The sequence below is a fragment of the Mytilus californianus genome, unplaced genomic scaffold (assembly GCF_021869535.1).
Source record: "Mytilus californianus isolate M0D057914Y unplaced genomic scaffold, xbMytCali1.0.p SCAF_4, whole genome shotgun sequence".
In the NCBI taxonomy this organism is placed as follows: Eukaryota; Metazoa; Mollusca; class Bivalvia; order Mytilida; family Mytilidae; genus Mytilus; species Mytilus californianus.
In genome coordinates, this window is record NW_026262690.1 from 47,668,879 (window position 1) to 47,687,004 (window position 18,126).

An 18,126-nucleotide genomic window follows, 5' to 3' on the forward strand; every position below is an offset into this window, starting at 1 on the left:
CAATAAAAAAAACAAATAGAGAGTATTGGGGTGCAAATAGAATTATTCAGAACATACATTAACGTTTGGGGGCATCAAAACAACAAAACTAAGACGAACTGTTCTAATAAACTTTTTGAAATTAAAATGAAACCGAAAGTTGAATTATTATCGTTTCCAGAAAGTATGTTATTACTCATAACAAACATATACACAGGTAAATTTTTTAAAATTCGGGTATTGAAATTTCGATTGACAGATGGTTACATATATATAGAGAATGTTTATGAGTTTATCTTTCTGGCAATTTGATTATATGTACCTGTGTTTAAATGAAACTATCATTTAATAAGTGAAGAGAGATGTCTGCTTTTGGAGATGATTGTCAATTTTTCTACGATACAAGCTCGGGATGTGAAAAGGTATAGCTATAATATTTTATAACAAAATGAAGTCCGTATTTTTAATTACATACAAAGAAATAAAAATCAGACACACACAATACAAAGACATATGATACTTGTCTTTGTCGAAATAAAGTATACTTTTTATACTTTACACGGTTAACTTGTTGTATTATTTTGTTATACTATGGGGTTATTGTGTTATAATTAATGATTGATTCACCCGCGGAGAGAGGAGTCTTCCTTCAGGGAAAACGGTACTATTACATTTTCCCAGCATTAAGTTGGCCCTTTGTGTACCCAAGGCAGGTGAAGGAAGTCAACTTAGGAGCGCTGTGATTGGATGTAAGGGTACAATATATTTTTTTTTATTTATCTATGAATAACTGCAGTGTGTATATTTACAATATAAATTTTGAAACCTATTGAAATATTTTCTAGAGAATTATTCGAAAAGACTTCCAAAATTCATAAATTTGGTGTAATTTCAATTTTTAAAACAGAATAATAAAGTACTAACACCACACATAACTGTTTTATCCAGGTTTTTATTATAAAAAGGGGTAAATTTAGAAAATGATAGTATTGTCGCCTATGGCAGAATAAATAGAACCGTTTTCCCTTCATAAAGGTAGTATGCACACAGGTGCCGCTGGTATGGGTAACTGTTTTGGAATAACAAATATAGCAATGGGCTGCAATATGACAGAGGTAATATAAAAATGGGTAGAAACTTTTATGTCAATGGGTCATAAATGTTCATCTTCTATCAAGATTTTGTACAATTATCATGAATGGTCCCATGTTATTAAAATCTAATTAATATGTCACATATTGTATATCTGATAGCTGGGAGATACTAGTACATAAATGGATTTTCCTATGGCATACTAGTATATGCAACAGCCACTATGTTCCGTCAGTTACTTTGTTCCGGCGGAACTTTTCAACTAGTTATTTCGTTCTGATGGAACTTTCCAACTAGTTGTTTTATATCGAGTGCAGTCCAAAAGTTCCGGAAAAAAGTAGCTAGTTGAAAAGTCCCTGAACAATGTAGCTAGTTGAATAGTTCTGGCGGAACAGAACAACTAGTTACATCGTTCCGAATATACCATATTTCGTCCTTTTTGTAGAAAGAGGGGGAAGAATGAGTATCAGTATATATAAGAGCAAATCATTAATTTACAAGAATACCCAACGCACTGAAAGGGGTTTCTTTGGGGACAAATATGCAAAATTTAAGTTGTATTTCATAGCTTACATAAAACGGAATAAGTTGCATTATCATGCAAATTTAGTATTCATAGTACCCTCAAGAGAGGGAAGAATACCCCCTCCTCATGTGGTTCTTTGCATCAATTCTCCAAATGGAACTTTGTGACTGGTTGATAAGTTCCGTTGGAACTTTTGGGCTAGTTTGTTAGTTCCGGTTTTGACTTATTTGCCAAAGAGGAACTTTGTGGCTAGTTGATAAGTTCCTTTTGACTTTTGTAATCAGTATCTTGGTTTCCCTTTGAAAGGTTCAAATATAAATGTTGCGCTTTTACTTTGCATCAATTCTCCAAATGGAACTTTATGCCTGGTTGATAAGTTCCGTTGGAACTTTTGGGCTAGTTGTTAGTTCCGGTTTTGACTAATTTGGCAAAAAGGAACTTTCTAACTAGTTGATATGTTCCGTTGAAACTTTTCAACTAGTCACTTGGTTTCGGTGGAACTTTTAAACCAGAGAAAGAACAAAGTAACTAGTTAATAAGTTCCTCCGGAACTTTTCTGCTAGTTAGTTCTTTCCGCCCGGAACTTTCCAATGTCGGAACAAAAGAGCATTTACATATATGTATGGATAGGGATCTTCGCAAAAACCAACAGAAAAATGGGGATGGTTTTTAAACCCAAGCCTGACGTCTGTACCAACATGTCGAAGCCCTCCTAATAATAATCACTTATATCCGTGCAATACCCCTGAAATATTATGGCATAATTCAACCCCTTACTTATAAATCAAACTATTCCCATACATTTTAACAGATACAAAGGAGCAAATGTCATAAGTTTTTAAGGTCAGACTACACCACGACCATAAGAAATAAAAAATATTAATAATACCAAAGTGAATTATAACCAAAGAATTATAAGATATATGCAACCCTCAATAAGGGTAGTTCGATCTCCACTACTGGCTTTTTAGTATTCTAAATACACATTCAGGAAAAGGCCTATAATCCGCAAAAAGGCAAGATCGAGAATTGGGACAACGACAAATAACTTGTCCGTGCTCATCTTTCTGAAATTATTCTATCAAGGTAAATCAAGCAATGATGTTCATTCTGTGTAATTCAATAAGATTGAAATAATTCTCACATGCTTTCCTTAGAATTTAGAAAACTGATAAAAACTTGTGGAAAGTGTAGAAAAGTTAAATGTATTAACTTAATTGGAAGCAAAATATAATATGTTGCCTTTCTAATCTTTTTTACAACAGAAACGTTGATATTCTTTATATATAGAGGTTTTTGTCCAGTGGATGTGTACACTCTACACATGTATATGGCACGCCTGAGCCACTTTTACTACTTAATCTTAGATCATCTCAGATAAACTAGGATTTTCTCAGATAATCCCGGTTTATCTCAGATAAACCAAGATTTTCTCAGCTTTATTCAAATTCGAGAAAATCCTAGTTTATCTCAGAAAATACAGAAAATTCATTATCTGGAGAAAATCCCGGTTTATCTAAAAAAAAAAAATTAAGAAAATCTAGGTTTTTCTGAACGATTTTCAGATAATTCTAATTTATGTTCAGATAATTAATTATCTCAATTTCAGACAATCAATTATCTCATTTCTCGAGAAAATCTGAAGCAACAACTCTTATAGGCGTAACATTGTTTCCTGAAACAACAGTTTTGGTCCCATATCCCACCTTCCACGTTTATATCGATTAAGGAAAGTTTATTCAATCGTAAAGGCACAAAGTGGTATGACCAATTTCCAATGAATTTATTTCAATCACAGGGTCATAATGCGAAAATTGTTAAAACCTGCAGGAGTTTGAATATTTAAATCTAAATAATACAAAACGAAGACTTTATAACAATTTTACACATATCCACAAATATTAGATTTTAATTTTGTTATTCCCAAACTTCCTTTTCCCTCAAGTAGAACAACTAAGCTGGACAACCATTCATTGCTGATTTATGTATGCGTGTTTATTTCTTCTCTGTCATTACAGTTCAACTGTTATTTAGCACCCTAATAAAATGCGATCTTAAAAGAAGATATGGTAAAATGATGTGCATCAATATTTTGTAAGAATGACCCAAACTAATATAAAATAAAATAATGGTCAAACGATCAAAATTTTGTTGTTGTTCAAATTAAAGGATACATCATGAACTTATAAAACTGTCAGACCAACATTTGATAACTATGGTCGTATTGTCATGGAAACAAGGTAGTCCTTGGTTTTTTACAGTAAAAATATAAGTGCCATTATTGGAATTAATTGACGAAAAAAAGATTTAACATCATTTAGTCACAAATTCTCTATTTCGTCTTAGCTTTTTGTATTTTTATGGTGAGCACTGAAATTAATGTGAAACAGTTACTTACGACTACTTTTTGCTTAGTTATGATTATCAGCTCGCAAGGTCTTATGTTTTCCTGAAATTGTTTTCCCCTGTATTCTATGGCGTTGTTATAAATTTTAGTTTTATTGTTTAAGGGAGATCGATGTCCGTTTAGACATAGTGAACCAGCAAGGTCCTGCTTCGTTACTTGTAATTTTTGGCAGAAAGGAAGATGTACGAGATCTAATTGCAACTATAGACATTCAGTAATGAAACAGAAACAGGTAAACAGGTCAAACAATTACGTTAAGGCATCGCTGCCAGTAAGAAATACTTCCTGAGTTTTTATTTAAAAGTCGACCCATCCCGGAAGCTAAGATATGACAGAAAATATATTTAATGTCAAAATATATCAACACACTTCTTTTCTTCCTGTTTATGTTAAGGTATCTGTCTTGAAGACGGGCCAGTCAGTACATGCTACAGTTGGTGGAAGAAAGTAAAATAACAAAAATACCGAACTCCAAGGAAAATTCAAAACGGAAAGTCCCTTATCAAATGGCAAAATCAAAAGCTCAATCACATCAAACGAACGAAACAACTGTCATATTCCTGACTTGGTACAGACATTTCCTTCTGTAGAAAATGGTGGATTAAACCTGAAGAATCGTATGACCCTTACAATATACTCAATTTACACTTAGTCCGTTCATGTATATGTTAGCGGCAATAAGTAAAATTCGGCATTCAGCTTAAATCCTAGGCAATAAGCTAACGCCTAGGCATTAGTAAAAGAAAGGAGAATGAAGAGGAAAATCTGAAAAAAAAGTTTTTCTTTAGGAACTGTATGGTACTTTTAAAAAGGCACACAAACAGGTCATGGCGACAGAGACCGTATGCTTTAACCAACTTAATAATGCAGATTCAAACAGTTATCGTGATTTCATAAATCCATGGCTATGCAAATATTTCTCGTGATTCCATCGAACTATTTCTTTCACTTTGTGCAAATTGTAACATTAAAAAAAGTCTTCAGGGAAGGGAGTAGTAGTTAAACCCATTTTATCCAAAGAGTTCAACAGTAGAGAACAGGTTGATCAAATGGATATTCAATCAAACTCAAATGGAAACTTTAAATTTCTATAAAATCACCTAACAAAAGTTTGTAACATCAGAGCTCTCACGTCAAAATGTGCTTCAGAGGTGACTTTCGATTTAATTTATGTTTTCACATTTTTTGGTGCGCCCCATAAACTGCAATGGTCGCGAATTTACAGCTTTGGTTATATCCGAGTTAAAACTAAGGTGGACAGAACTAGTGACTTTATTTGTTTGACATTTTAAACTTCAGTTCTTGTCGTGTTATTATGTACCAAAGGTATTTTAACTTTGAATGTCTTTTTATTTACTCGTATTTGCATTTCAGGCATTAAGATAAATGCCTGGACACATTTTGCAGGATTAAGCTGAAATCCTAGGAAATTGGAATAATGCCTAACATCATTTAGCAATAGGCTTACTGCCTAGGCGTTAGCTTATTGTCCAGGATTTAAGCGTAATGCCTAATTTAACTTATTGCCGCTAACATATATATAACAAATGACTTGAACGTTTGAAAACTGAAGCATGCATTATATTATACAAAGCTGTGCTTAATTTAGCAATGTGCTTCATTGAACCATGACAATTTCCAACTCTTGGTTAATCCGTATGAGACATCCGAGTTTGAATACAAAAAAAAAAAGGAAAAAGATAACCGTGTTCAACTAGAAAATATTATGTGCCTCTTTCTATATGAATATATAAACATTCTGTTAATGTGCAAGTTTCATTTTATGATGAACATTATAGAATACGTCTCTATTAAAGTAGAGGTACTTCTTTCTCAGCGATCCTTTCATTTACAGAAAAACCGTCAACTAATACAGTGCTGGCATGAAACACAACCATCCGGTTGTACACGACCAGGCTGTCCCTTTAAACACTCAAAACCTGACCGAGTAAATCAGTATGGGTATAACGAGACCCTATATGGTAGGTAATTTGCCATTGTGAACGATTTCCATTCGACGGAATTGTTTTATTTTGGTTATTTTAATCATTCTTAAGTAAATTGAGCTAGTCAAAGTATATGCAGTTTACTCGTTTAATCAATAACTGTTATATTTTTACTTCGGCAGTGACAGACATTTCGGAACTTTCGTACGGACTGATCGGATATCAATTTATTTTAAGTTTGCTCAAAACTACACTGAAAAGTCATATTCTTTTGATACTACTCTAGAAAACAATAATAAAAAAATCATACGAATTTATTTATAAGTTTGAAAAAGAAAGGAGAAAGATACCAAAGGAACATTCAAACTCTTAAGTAGAAAATAAACTAACAACGCCATGGCAAACGAAAAAAAACAAAAGCCAAAGATTACATTTAAAATGTACAAAGCTGAATTATTTTTTCTCCGTATAGCTACCCATGCAGTGGCATCTGTGGAAACTGGTTCGGATTTTTATGAGCCTTCCTCGTCACCGAGTGTCCCTATTTCTCTAAGCTGTACGAGCAATAGTATTATGATGTCGTGGGCAGAACCAGACGGAGACAGTGGTTACTTTAATGGGTATAAAATTGTCTACAGAGAATGCATTATGGGTAGTTCTAATTGGAAATCTATCACAACGAAAAGTAAACAAACAATTTACACAATAAAGGACCTGAAAGGAGGTACCCAATATGAGTTCAAGATTTGTACTATTGACAGTGATGGAAAGGAGGGATCTTTCAGCCACCCAGCAGTCGCATTCAGGACTATGCCATCTCTAGCACAGTCTGTTAAAGATTTAGCAAAGAGAGTAAGACGTTCAGATCCCATAGTTTATAAAATTCCGTTCCAAAAAACTAAAGGTGGCACAAATATTGCAGCGAAAACACAGAAATGTTATTTTGGTAAGAATATATTACAGTACAGCTGTTAAATTAGTAATTTGTAAAATTCCTTAAATTTAGTTGTTTTGTATAATCACTATATTGATTAAGGAATTTATAAAATCCTTGATTTTACTAATGATTTTACAATTACATTGAAACAATTGGGAACTTTTATACAGATTCACTGGATTAGTTTAGAGAATTTCTAATAACACTCTTGAGCGAAACTGGCAAGCCGATAGAAGCGTCCGACTCATGGAATGCAGCAAACCTTAATAAAGAGGATTAGATAAAAATCTAGATATCAGTAAGATGTGGTCTTTTAAGTCATGAACTACATCGATAAAGTAACTTCTAACCACAAAAACATTATGATTATAAAGTTACAATAGACAATATTTATTAGCAAAAACACATTTACATTAAATGGTTATGGCATACAGTACACATGTAGTACAACTGAAATAATAAACTGACAATAATCAAGTTAGAGTGACAGTGGTATTCACACGAAAAAGAAGACTACAAATATGTGTGTATTGACAGATAAACAATTATTAATGTTCATAAAGACGAAGGAGCAAACTAGAGACTCTTACGAACCTGTGTATCTCACCTGGATATATATGTATATTAAAAAATGGTAACTCTCCAACAATATAGACTAGAGCCTGTTGTTCAGTAGTTGTCGTTTGTTGGTGTGTTTCATAGGTGTTTCTCGTTTTTTATATAGATTAGACCGTTGATTTGCCTGTTTGAATTATTTTACACTAGTCATTTTGGGGCCCTTTATAGCTTGCTGTTCAGTGTGAGTCAAAGCTCCGCCTTGAAGGCCGTACTTTCACCTATAATTGTTAACTTTTTATACATTGTGACTTGGATTGAGAATTGTCTCATTGGGACTCATACCACATCTACTTATTTATATAGAGAATAAAATTAATGGTTATTTACAGTATTTATCTACTATAACTTCTGCCAAAAATGCAGACAATTGGTAAAAGTTAATATTTTAAAGATAACAACTCCTTTAAGCTATGTTGACTTATGAATATAGATCTTGTTTTGTTTATCGTTTTTTTGCTATTTAAAGTTTCTTTCATTTTATAGCCTTGACAGCCACAATGATTAACAGTAGTTAAATTATGTGATTCATATCTTTTTTATCAAGCAGTTAAATTACTGCATTTTGTGCTCCACAAGGGTTATTAAAACAACTAATTTTTGGAAACAAAAACTGTGAACAAACGCAGGCATTGTAATTGTGTGTAACCTGAGACTACGTACTGTAACACATAGTATTATAGTAGTCTCAGGTGTAACCGTATACGTCATCCAAACTATATCATTCGTTGTAACTGTAAACTTAAATTTTTCATGATTTCTGTATCTAAATGTTTTAAACATTAATTTGTTAAAAGGGATAGGTAATACATGTTCTTCTATATAAAAAAAAAAACTCATTATTTAATAAATTCATGGCATTTATGTATTCACATGAATTATCATTGATATGGTCATAACTATAGATTTAACTGTTAACAAAGCGCTGAACTGTTAGAAATACTATGGATTTTCTACTCCACGAATAGTTTACCTTAACAGTATTTGGAAAACCTTTCAGAATTTTGGGTCCTGAATGCTTTTCCACGTAGTTCTTTATTTAGCCTTTTTAGTCATTGATTTGAGCATTACTGATGAGTCTTTCGTAGACGGACGTGCGTCTGGAATACAAACTTTTAAGCCTGGTATCTATGATTAGTTTATTTATATGGTTTAAACGGCTAATTAGGGAATTTACAAAGTCCACAGCAATATTTTCAAAAAATAATGATTTTAAATTATTCCAATTCATTTCCTATGTTTACAAATTTACCGTAACATATATACTCTTTCGATGATACATATGGCTGGTGTTGTATGCATAGCTCATGATGGAACTCATGCGATTCTCTCAGTTTTTGTTTCTTATTTGATTTGTCTTCTTAATCGATGTATGAGATTTTAACAACGGTAAACTACTAATGTCAATTTTTATCGAGGACATTGCTGTTAAAGACTGAATGTTTTTCATTCACGTCTGTATATTAAGCAATATTGATATATGCACTTCTATCGTTTTAATGTGATATTGGTTTTTCATTTTAAAACAAGTTGAGTTCGATTTGTAGGTATAGACAAATTCACATGTACAAAGGAACAATTCCTATTCGGACTGACTTGCCATTGTTAGTGGAGATTGCGTAACATAGACTGCACAGATCCAAAACGACGTTATTATAGGTTTACATCTGTGTAAACATTAAAATGTACTTTGCAATCCAACCACATCATCTTATTCTATCTTGAACATTATTAGTGGATTCCTTCATGATTAACGCAGCTTTGTTAACGCTTAATATGATTAAAATTTATGCATATTCCATTCTTAACTTTAAATATTTATCTTATATGATTTCTATAAATTCAGATTTACAGAAGAGAAAATTTAACTACGTATGTTAAATAAAAGCAATAACAATTGACCTGCACTAAATCTACTTTAGATAATTGATGCTTTATGAAATTCGCAACTTAAATGGTTTTCAAAGAAGAACGATTTAAGCAGAAAATTTAAATCTAAGGTAGGAGGAGTAAGTTGGTAATGGAAAAGAGTTGTAGATTACTTGTAATGTACATTTTATTAATACAACATAAGGCTAAGGTATGACAGTTGTACTTGAGTATGTAAAGTAAAGCTTGTATATTTTCCAGGACAAAAGACACCGGGCACTTGTGGAAAAACTATAATGCTTGTTGGAGCTACCGGATCTGGAAAAAGTACACTACTTGATGGAATGATTAATTATATTTTCGGTGTTTCCTGGGACGATGACTTCAGATTAACGATTGTCGAAATGTCGGACGAGGAAAAAACAAGATACCATGACCAGGTGAAAAAATAACATAACGTTGTAAAAACTCGACATTTTTAATAAACGATAAATATTTTAATCCATGACACTAATTCAACACTTTATAACAATGTCTGTCATACAATTCGAGCAAATAATGCCAAAAATATGTTGCATAAAAACTTGGCATGTTCGCTCCAATACCCTTTATTGATTAAAGTAAAAGAAATATGCACAATTGACTGATTTCTTAAACATAGAACTATCAGGCAATTAATATACCCCAAAATTTCTGTTTTTAGATGCAGGTGTGAATTTAAACTCACAAAGATTTGTTTTTACATTTTCTATTAGACTTTTAATCATATAAAGTCCTTACTTGTTTATCTCAAAAGTAATGAATGATGATCTTAAAGGAGCACATTAAAATGCTCTAAATGTAATGATTTATTTACAACTGTAACACAATGTTGACTGCTGTACCCCAATTTTTGACATTTTTACCTATTATAAATAAGAAGATGTGGTATGAGTGCCAATCAGTCAACTCTCAATCCAAGTCACAATGTATAAAAAGTTAAAAATAATAGGTCAAATAAAATTGAGAATGGAAATGGGGAATATGTCAAAGTTAAGAGACAACAACCCGACCAAAGAGCAGATAACAGCCGATGGCCACCAATGGGTCTTCAACGAAGCGAGAAAATCCCCAACCCGGAGGTAGTCATCAGCTGGCCCCTAAATAAAATTGTGTACTGTTTCAGTGAAAATGGACGTCACACTAAACTACAAAACATATAAAGGAACTAAAATTAAAAAACATACAAGACTAACAAAGGCCAGAGGCTCCTCACTTGGGACAGGCGCAAACATGCGGCGGGGTAAAACATGTTTTGTGAGATCTCAACCCTCCCCCTATACCTCTAGCCAATGTAGAATAAAGAAACACATAGCAATACGCACAGTAAAACTCAGTTTAAAAGAAGTCCGAGTCCGATGTCAGAATAGATAACAAAAGAAACTAAACAAAATGACAATGATACATAAATTAACAAAGGATTACTAGCAGTTACTGACATGCCAGCTCCAGAACTCAATTAAACTGATTGAAAGATTTTGTCTTCATCATATGAAAATCAGGTACAATCCCTCCCGTTAGGGGTTTAGTATCATACCATCATAACATATATGAGAAGAACAAAACCCGTATCATGCCAACAAATGGTTTTAGAATAAATGTGTTTATTTCCGATGCAAAGACCCTATGAGTGAATCAATATTAATACCAAAATATGCAATCCTTAATGATCTGACAACAGTATCGTAACTATATCCCTTCCGAATAAGTCTGTTTAAAGGCTTGGTTAGCTTTTGAGGTGAATGCCGACATTTTTGTGCTTTGTAAAGAATATTACCATAAAATATTGGATGTGAAATACCTGAACGTATAAGATGTCTGCATGTTGATTCATATTTACGAATGATGTCCTTGTACCGATGATAAAATTTAGTAAATGTTTTGACTAGTTTGTGATATCGAAAACCCTGGTGTAATAATTTTTCAGTAATACAGAGATTTCTTTCGTTGAAATCAAATACGTTGTTACATACACGAGCGAATCGAACAAGTTGAGATATATAAACACCATAAGATGGTGACAACAGAACGTCCCCATCTTAAAATGGATAATTAACAATAGGAAATGAAATATCATCTCTTTTATCATAAATTTTGGTATTAAGCTTCCCGTTCAAGATATAGATATCAAGATCCAGGAAAGGACAGTGTTCATTGTTAGTATTAGCTTTATTTAAAGTTAGTTCGGCAGGATAAATCTCTTTAGTGTACATACTGAAGTCGTCATTATTGAGAGCCAATATATCATCTAAATATCTAAAAGTGTTATTAAATTTTTGAATCAGATGTTGTTTCGATGGGTCTTTGCTGATTTTTAGTCATAAATTGTAACTTATAACAATACAGAAACAGGTCCGCAATAAGTGGTGCACAGTTAGTTCCCATGGGAATTCCGATAACCTGACGATATACGGAATCTCCATAGCGAACAAAAATCTAGTTAAAATTCAAGAGCAGTTATAGTATCAAAGCAGGTCCAATTGACATAGTTCTTTTGTTTGTTGTTACTAAAAAATGACCTGAAAGAGTTCGGACATATATATTCGCATTCAGACTTTTTAAATGCCCATTTAATCAGGTGTGTGAATTTTTTGTTAATAAGATTACGAGACAAAGTGGTATATAGGGTAGAAAAATCAAAACTTTGAACAGATTCAAAATCACCAATATAAGCATGCAATTAATCAAGTACTTCCAACGAATTTTTTATATTCCAAAAGTAATTAATTCCACTATTTTCAAAGGCCTTATTTGAACAATTTATTACCAGGTTTTTGATTGTACCAAGTGTACTAGTAAGTAGAATAGATGGTTTAGTAACGGAACAATGGCTTGAAGACGAAATAAATATATATTTATAAGGAGTTTTGTGCAGCTCCGGAAACCAGTACATAGTTAGAACTTTCATTGTATTTCTTGACGAGTTATTTTAGCTTATGTTTGATACGAGAAATTGGGCTATTATGGTTGATGTTAAGAGTAAAATGTTCTTTAAAATGTTGAATACGTAAATCAACTATGTTCATTATGGAATTAAAAAAGTACGGCCTTCAACACGGAGCCTTGGCTCACATCGAACAACAAGCTATAAAGGACACCAAAATGACTAGTGTAAAACCATTTAATCAGGAAAATGTCTGTTTTGCTGTCATATAATGGAACTCTATGAGACTATCATACAAGTGAGAGGTTAGCTAGTTATAACACCAGATTTAATCCGGCATTTTCTACACAAGGAAATGCCTGTTCCAAGCCAGGAATATGACAATTGTTTTCCATTCGTTTGATGTGTTTTAGCTTTAGATTTTGCGATTTGATAAGAGTCTTTCCGTTTTGAATTTGCCCTGGAGTTCGGTTGTTTTGTTATCTTACTATGTACTGAACATAAACAATACTTTATTTCAGACTCAGTCACAAACTGAATGGATCACCAGTTATACCATCAGATCAATGAGTGGAAGTAATCTAGACTACGACTTGCATATAGTAGACACTCCAGGCTTCGGTGATACACGTGGGGTGGTCAGGGATAAAGAAATAGTTGACCAAATAAGAGAGTTCTTTACTACAAGAGGAAGTCAAGGCATTATGTATTTAGATGCAATATGTTTTGTTATACAGGCACCCCTTGTTCGATTGACGCCGCCACAGAGGTATCTTTTTGACGCAATTCTATCGATATTTGGTCAAGATGTTGTAAATAACATTTACGTCTTGATAACATTTGCAGACGGTAATCAACCGCCAGTTATTGATGCTTTGCGAGGTGCGAAAGTACCATTCAAAAACTTTTACAAGTTTAATAACTCTGCACTTTTCGTTTCAAAACAACATTCGCAAGAATCGGAATTTGCCAGTCTCTACTGGGAAATGGGGAGGAAAAGCTTTCATTCATTTTTCGATGAACTGCGATTTACACAGACTAAAAGCTTACAGTTGACAAAGCAAGTCTTACAACTTCGACAAAATCTTGAGGCTACAGTTCAAGGATTGCAACCGCAGATTCATGAAGGTCTGCACAAGCTTAACACTATTGAACAAGAAAAGGACATTCTGAGGCGACACGAAACAGACATCGAAGCTAACAAAAATTTTATGTATGATGTAGACGAGATTCACATGAAAAAAATAGATTTATCTGCTGGGACCTACGTTACCAACTGTCTGACTTGTAACAGAACATGTCACTTTCCTTGTCGCATACCCGAAGACAGAAACAAAATGGACTGCGCAGCTATGAACGATGGCCACTGTACTGTTTGTCCAAAGAAATGTTTCTGGGATACTCATCGAAACAATGATTTTCGTTTCGAAACCTATTCAGTGAAGGTAAAAAAATCTTATGAAGAGTTAAAACGAAAATATTTGCTAGCACGAATTGGTAAAGAAAAGCAGACCTCTGTTCTGGACAGAGTCAGATGTGCATTCATACATCTCTACAAGAATGTCCAGAAAATGATGAATGATGTTCGTTGTTATATAAATAAACTGAATGAGATAGCACTGCGACCAAATCCACTGAGTGATGTGGATTATATTGATCTTCTTATCGAGAATGAAAAGAATGAAAAGAAGCATGGGTGGAAGGAAAGAATAAAATTCTTCGTTAAAATGAGAGAGGAGGCAGAAATTATAACAAAAATAGAGAAAAAAGTATCATTTCATCCATTTGGTGATCTCAGCGACCTCTAAGTTTTGAAATCAGATAGACAAACATTTTCCCTAATTGCACTGCACATGGACTTGGACATCTTGGTCAAAAAGTAATTTGACAATTTTAAAACCGATGACAACTATATCTTGTTTAAATTTGACTACCTTAATATATTTGTATCGGTCAATAATAGATTTTAGTGGTAGAAATACGGATGTATAATATGCTCCTGGCATAACTGTTTGATAATTATTTTTATACCGGTATTGCATGAAAACGGAAAATAGATATTGAGAGGGGTTGGTGGATATTTTTCATACTCACGATACATGTAATCAATTTTAAATATGAGTGAACATTTGTGTTGTATAACAAATGTCTAGGCACCATACTTCACCTTTAAAACATTTTATTGATGTACGATTTTAATTTTTTTTTTTTAAATTATATTTTCATGTTCAACGGCTGGACATAAGCACATCTGGAAAGTTGTAGCTACCACATTGTGTAACAAATGTAACAGTTATATAGTCATCAATAACAGAAACTCGGTAATGATCAATCGAATCATGACGGCTTTCGTAAATTATTAGAAAATCACATCAACTTTACCAGTTAAAGTCCTTGGTTCAGTACCTATCTCGTAAGAAGAAATCCCATATCAAGGAAATCCGTAAAGTAAACGCAAGCTCTTTTGTACGGTAAATATTGGAATATATATACTCCTTATACATTTGATGGAATGCTACTGCATAAAACTGGAAATTTACAATCAATGTGACAGTGAAGTCATCTTTTGTCGGAGAGAATAGTTCTCATAGATACAGCTTATTCATACTATGACTTACAACTAGAAATCTACCCACGGTGTTAAATTCGAGGTTCTATGATGCAGGATTAGCAGTATCAATGATATAGGTGTAATCAACATAATCACCAGACCTTGAATAATGAAATGGAAGTACATCATCTATATAACTAAAAATGAAGTAAACGATATACAGTAGCTTCCTCTTATCCATCTACGCAAGCCCGTATGACTTATGCTCTTCGAAAAACTAAATAACAAACACCCAGCAAATCAAAAGAGCTTCTGAGCACTGAAGGGTACAGATTGCGTTCATTTTGCAGTGGGAACTAAAAATTATAAACATTGCATTGTATTGCAATACAATAAATATAGAAATTAGTTATGGACAAAGGAATATAACTTCCTTTAACATTGACATCATTGGTGTTTTTAGAACAGGTAGTAGTTTAGATTCAGGCACTTTCCACACAGACACTTGTCTCAGAAAAAAAAATCCTATATACCTTAATATAACAAAAGGTATTTAACTCGCATTTTTGAAAAATGTCACCCGGTCGCGAAATTCCGTTATATGCCGATTTTATACTCGGTTGTTAACCCCACTAAAACTTGTTCTGCCGTAAATTTAAATTGATTTTTCTACACAATGGTGTATAACACGCCTACTTTTGTTGTCGGAATCATCCGTAGCAGGACTACCCAAGTATGTCAGTCGTAATTATTTTGTATACCTACACCAGATTGGAAACTTAAAACTTGCGGTAAATGATTAATTATAAAAATTATTTAAAAAAAAAACTGTTATTTTTTTGTCTGAATAGAACTTATCACACAGTTAGTAAAATTGTATAAGATTCCGTGAAAAAAAATATAACAAGTGTTATTTGTGGTATGTCTAATAAGTTACGAGTTTCTTTTGTTAGACTCAAATTTCCCCATTACATCAATGTTATTCAGACTCTCTCTGGTCTTTACGTATGAAAGAAGATAAGATCAGATAACTTCGAGAAACATTTAGACCTTCCCATAACATTTGACCAATCGGAAACCTAGATATATAAAGAGAGTGGGAAGATACCTTTTACTGCGAGTCGTATGTTTCCAATCGAGTGTAGGTATACGAAATAATTACGATTGCCATACTTGTGTAGGCCTGCTACGGAAGATTCCGACAACAAAAGTAGACGTGTTATATACCATTGTGTAGAAAAATCAATTTAAATTTACGGCATAACAAGTTTTAGTGGGGTTGACAACCGAGAAATCGGCATATAACGGAATTTCACGACCGGGTGACATTTTTCAAAAAAACGAGTTAAGTACCTTGTGTTATATTAAGGTATATAGGGGGAAAAAATTCTGAGACAAGTGCCTGTGACTTTCCACACTTGACTTGTATGGTTATACATATTCACATTATTGTGTAACTTCAATATCGCAGAACTATATTTCATTGATAATTTTCTTGATGTTTGTTCATGGATAGGATACTAGTATGTAGAATGTTATACTCAATACACTATGTTTCGTTTATTTCAGAATTCTGGAAAATTGATAACTTACTAATATAAGTGTTTTGATTGCATAAATGCAATCTTTACCCCAAAAAGTCTAAACAGCTCATCTGAATTACTTTAGTTGAAAATAATTTAACAAGAGTTCCAGTGGTTTGAAATGGATTTCACAGTTTGCTCTTTCGAAGAATGTATGATCAATCAATCAGAATCTAAGACAAAAGACTAGACGCAGATATATACCATTAGATGACTGGATGCATAGCAATACTGACTAATTAATGTTACGAATTGATAAAAGCGAATTAGAATAAAACATTTAATTTTGGCAAATTATTACAATTTCATACAAAAAAGCAATAATAGACGTAAAGATAATTCAATCAATGTTCAGCACCATCTGTAAACAACACTTTGTCCTCACGTCTATATCCAGCGAGTAAAAATGAATCGAAATCCACACGTTTGTATAAGAGAGGGACGAAAGATACCAGGAGGACAGTCAAACTCATAGATCGAAAACAAACTGACAACGCCATGGCCAAAAATAAAAAGACAAACAGACAAAAAATAGTACAGATGACACAACATAGAGAACTAAAGACTAAGCAACACGAACCCCACCAAAAACTTGGGGTGATCTCAGGTGCTCCGGAAGGGTAAGCAGATCCTGCTCCACATGTGGCACCCGTCGTGTTGCTTATGTTATTACAAATCCGGTAAATAGTCTAATTCTGTAAGTCACATTCGTGAAAAGGGAAGGGTATTGTAGTTACGACATAAGGAACATATCCGATATCATCTGTGAAACGGTTATTCCATAACGGTCAACCAACTCGTGATGGCGTCCGTAAAATTTACGAAGGGATGATTTCAACTTCACCATTTGGAACTCTTGGCTTAATAGCTTCCTTGTGAGCAGCAATCCCCTATCAAGGAAATCAAAATAGGAAACACAAGCCCGGGAATATCGTATCAATTGGGAGATATATACTCTGTATGCAGGCGCTGCTGGAATGTTGCTACATAGAAATGGAAAGTTCACAATTGGAAAGCTGAAACCATCTCTTTGTCGTAAAGTTTTGTTTTCAACCGACCCTCATTGTCAATTTCTAGATGTAAGTCAAGATATGAGGCAGACTTAACTGTATCTGTAGTATCCTTTATCTCTAGTTGTATCCAGTGTGAATGAATATGAATCTAAATTATCAGTGATAAGCTATGTTGATCCATCGATCTCTGATCAGTAAACAATAACATCGGTAATACGTCTATCCACCGAAGAAAATCAGCATGGAAGATACGCTGATATATTAAACTTTAACAGAAAATGAAACGGAAACTACAGAGCATAAATATTGGGACGGATATATAATGTGACGGTTAGTTTTTGGCAATCAAAGGCAGAATGGCAAACTTTTTTTTAAATCACAAGTTGATAAAGGAACCAATCAAAACTCGTTGCTCCAGTATAAAATTCATAACACGTTGCCGTTAACTAAATGTAAAGAACCGAAATAATTCGAACAGTATAAAGTCTATTGCTTAAATCTTCAGTCGCCAATTATATATTTTTAATTAATTAAAAATAGCACATTTTTCATTATTTTACAAATATACAAAAGTCTAACCTGCAGTCAGATATAAAAACATATATACTCTATAGTTTGTTGATTCCGATAAATCTATTCTTCTCATGTTGATTCCAGATGTATTTTAATGTTTATAATCCAAGTA

At 33.2% G+C, this 18,126-nt stretch overlaps 1 protein-coding gene across 1 annotated transcript; it reads left to right on the top strand.

Annotated features, from left to right (window-relative positions):
* The first annotated feature begins 204 nt into the window (after positions 1 to 204).
* Positions 205 to 15,255, top strand: LOC127738142 (uncharacterized). Its single transcript, XM_052249282.1, has 6 exons — positions 205 to 401; positions 4,108 to 4,236; positions 5,860 to 5,986; positions 6,423 to 6,896; positions 9,633 to 9,811; positions 12,816 to 15,255. Exons 1-6 carry the CDS (start codon positions 342 to 344, stop codon positions 14,100 to 14,102), a joined length of 2,256 nt encoding a protein of 751 aa, XP_052105242.1. The 5' UTR covers positions 205 to 341; the 3' UTR covers positions 14,103 to 15,255.
* Positions 15,256 to 18,126: the final 2,871 nt, after the last annotated feature.

Coding starts and splice junctions, on each gene's coding strand:
- LOC127738142 (XM_052249282.1), top strand. CDS start 342: ATGTCTGCTTTTGGAGATGATTGTCAATTTTTCTACGATACAAGCTCG. Junction 5,987..6,422: donor GTATAACGAGACCCTATATG/GTAGGTAATTTG, acceptor TTCTCCGTATAG/CTACCCATGCAGTGGCATCT. Junction 6,897..9,632: donor AACACAGAAATGTTATTTTG/GTAAGAATATAT, acceptor TATATTTTCCAG/GACAAAAGACACCGGGCACT.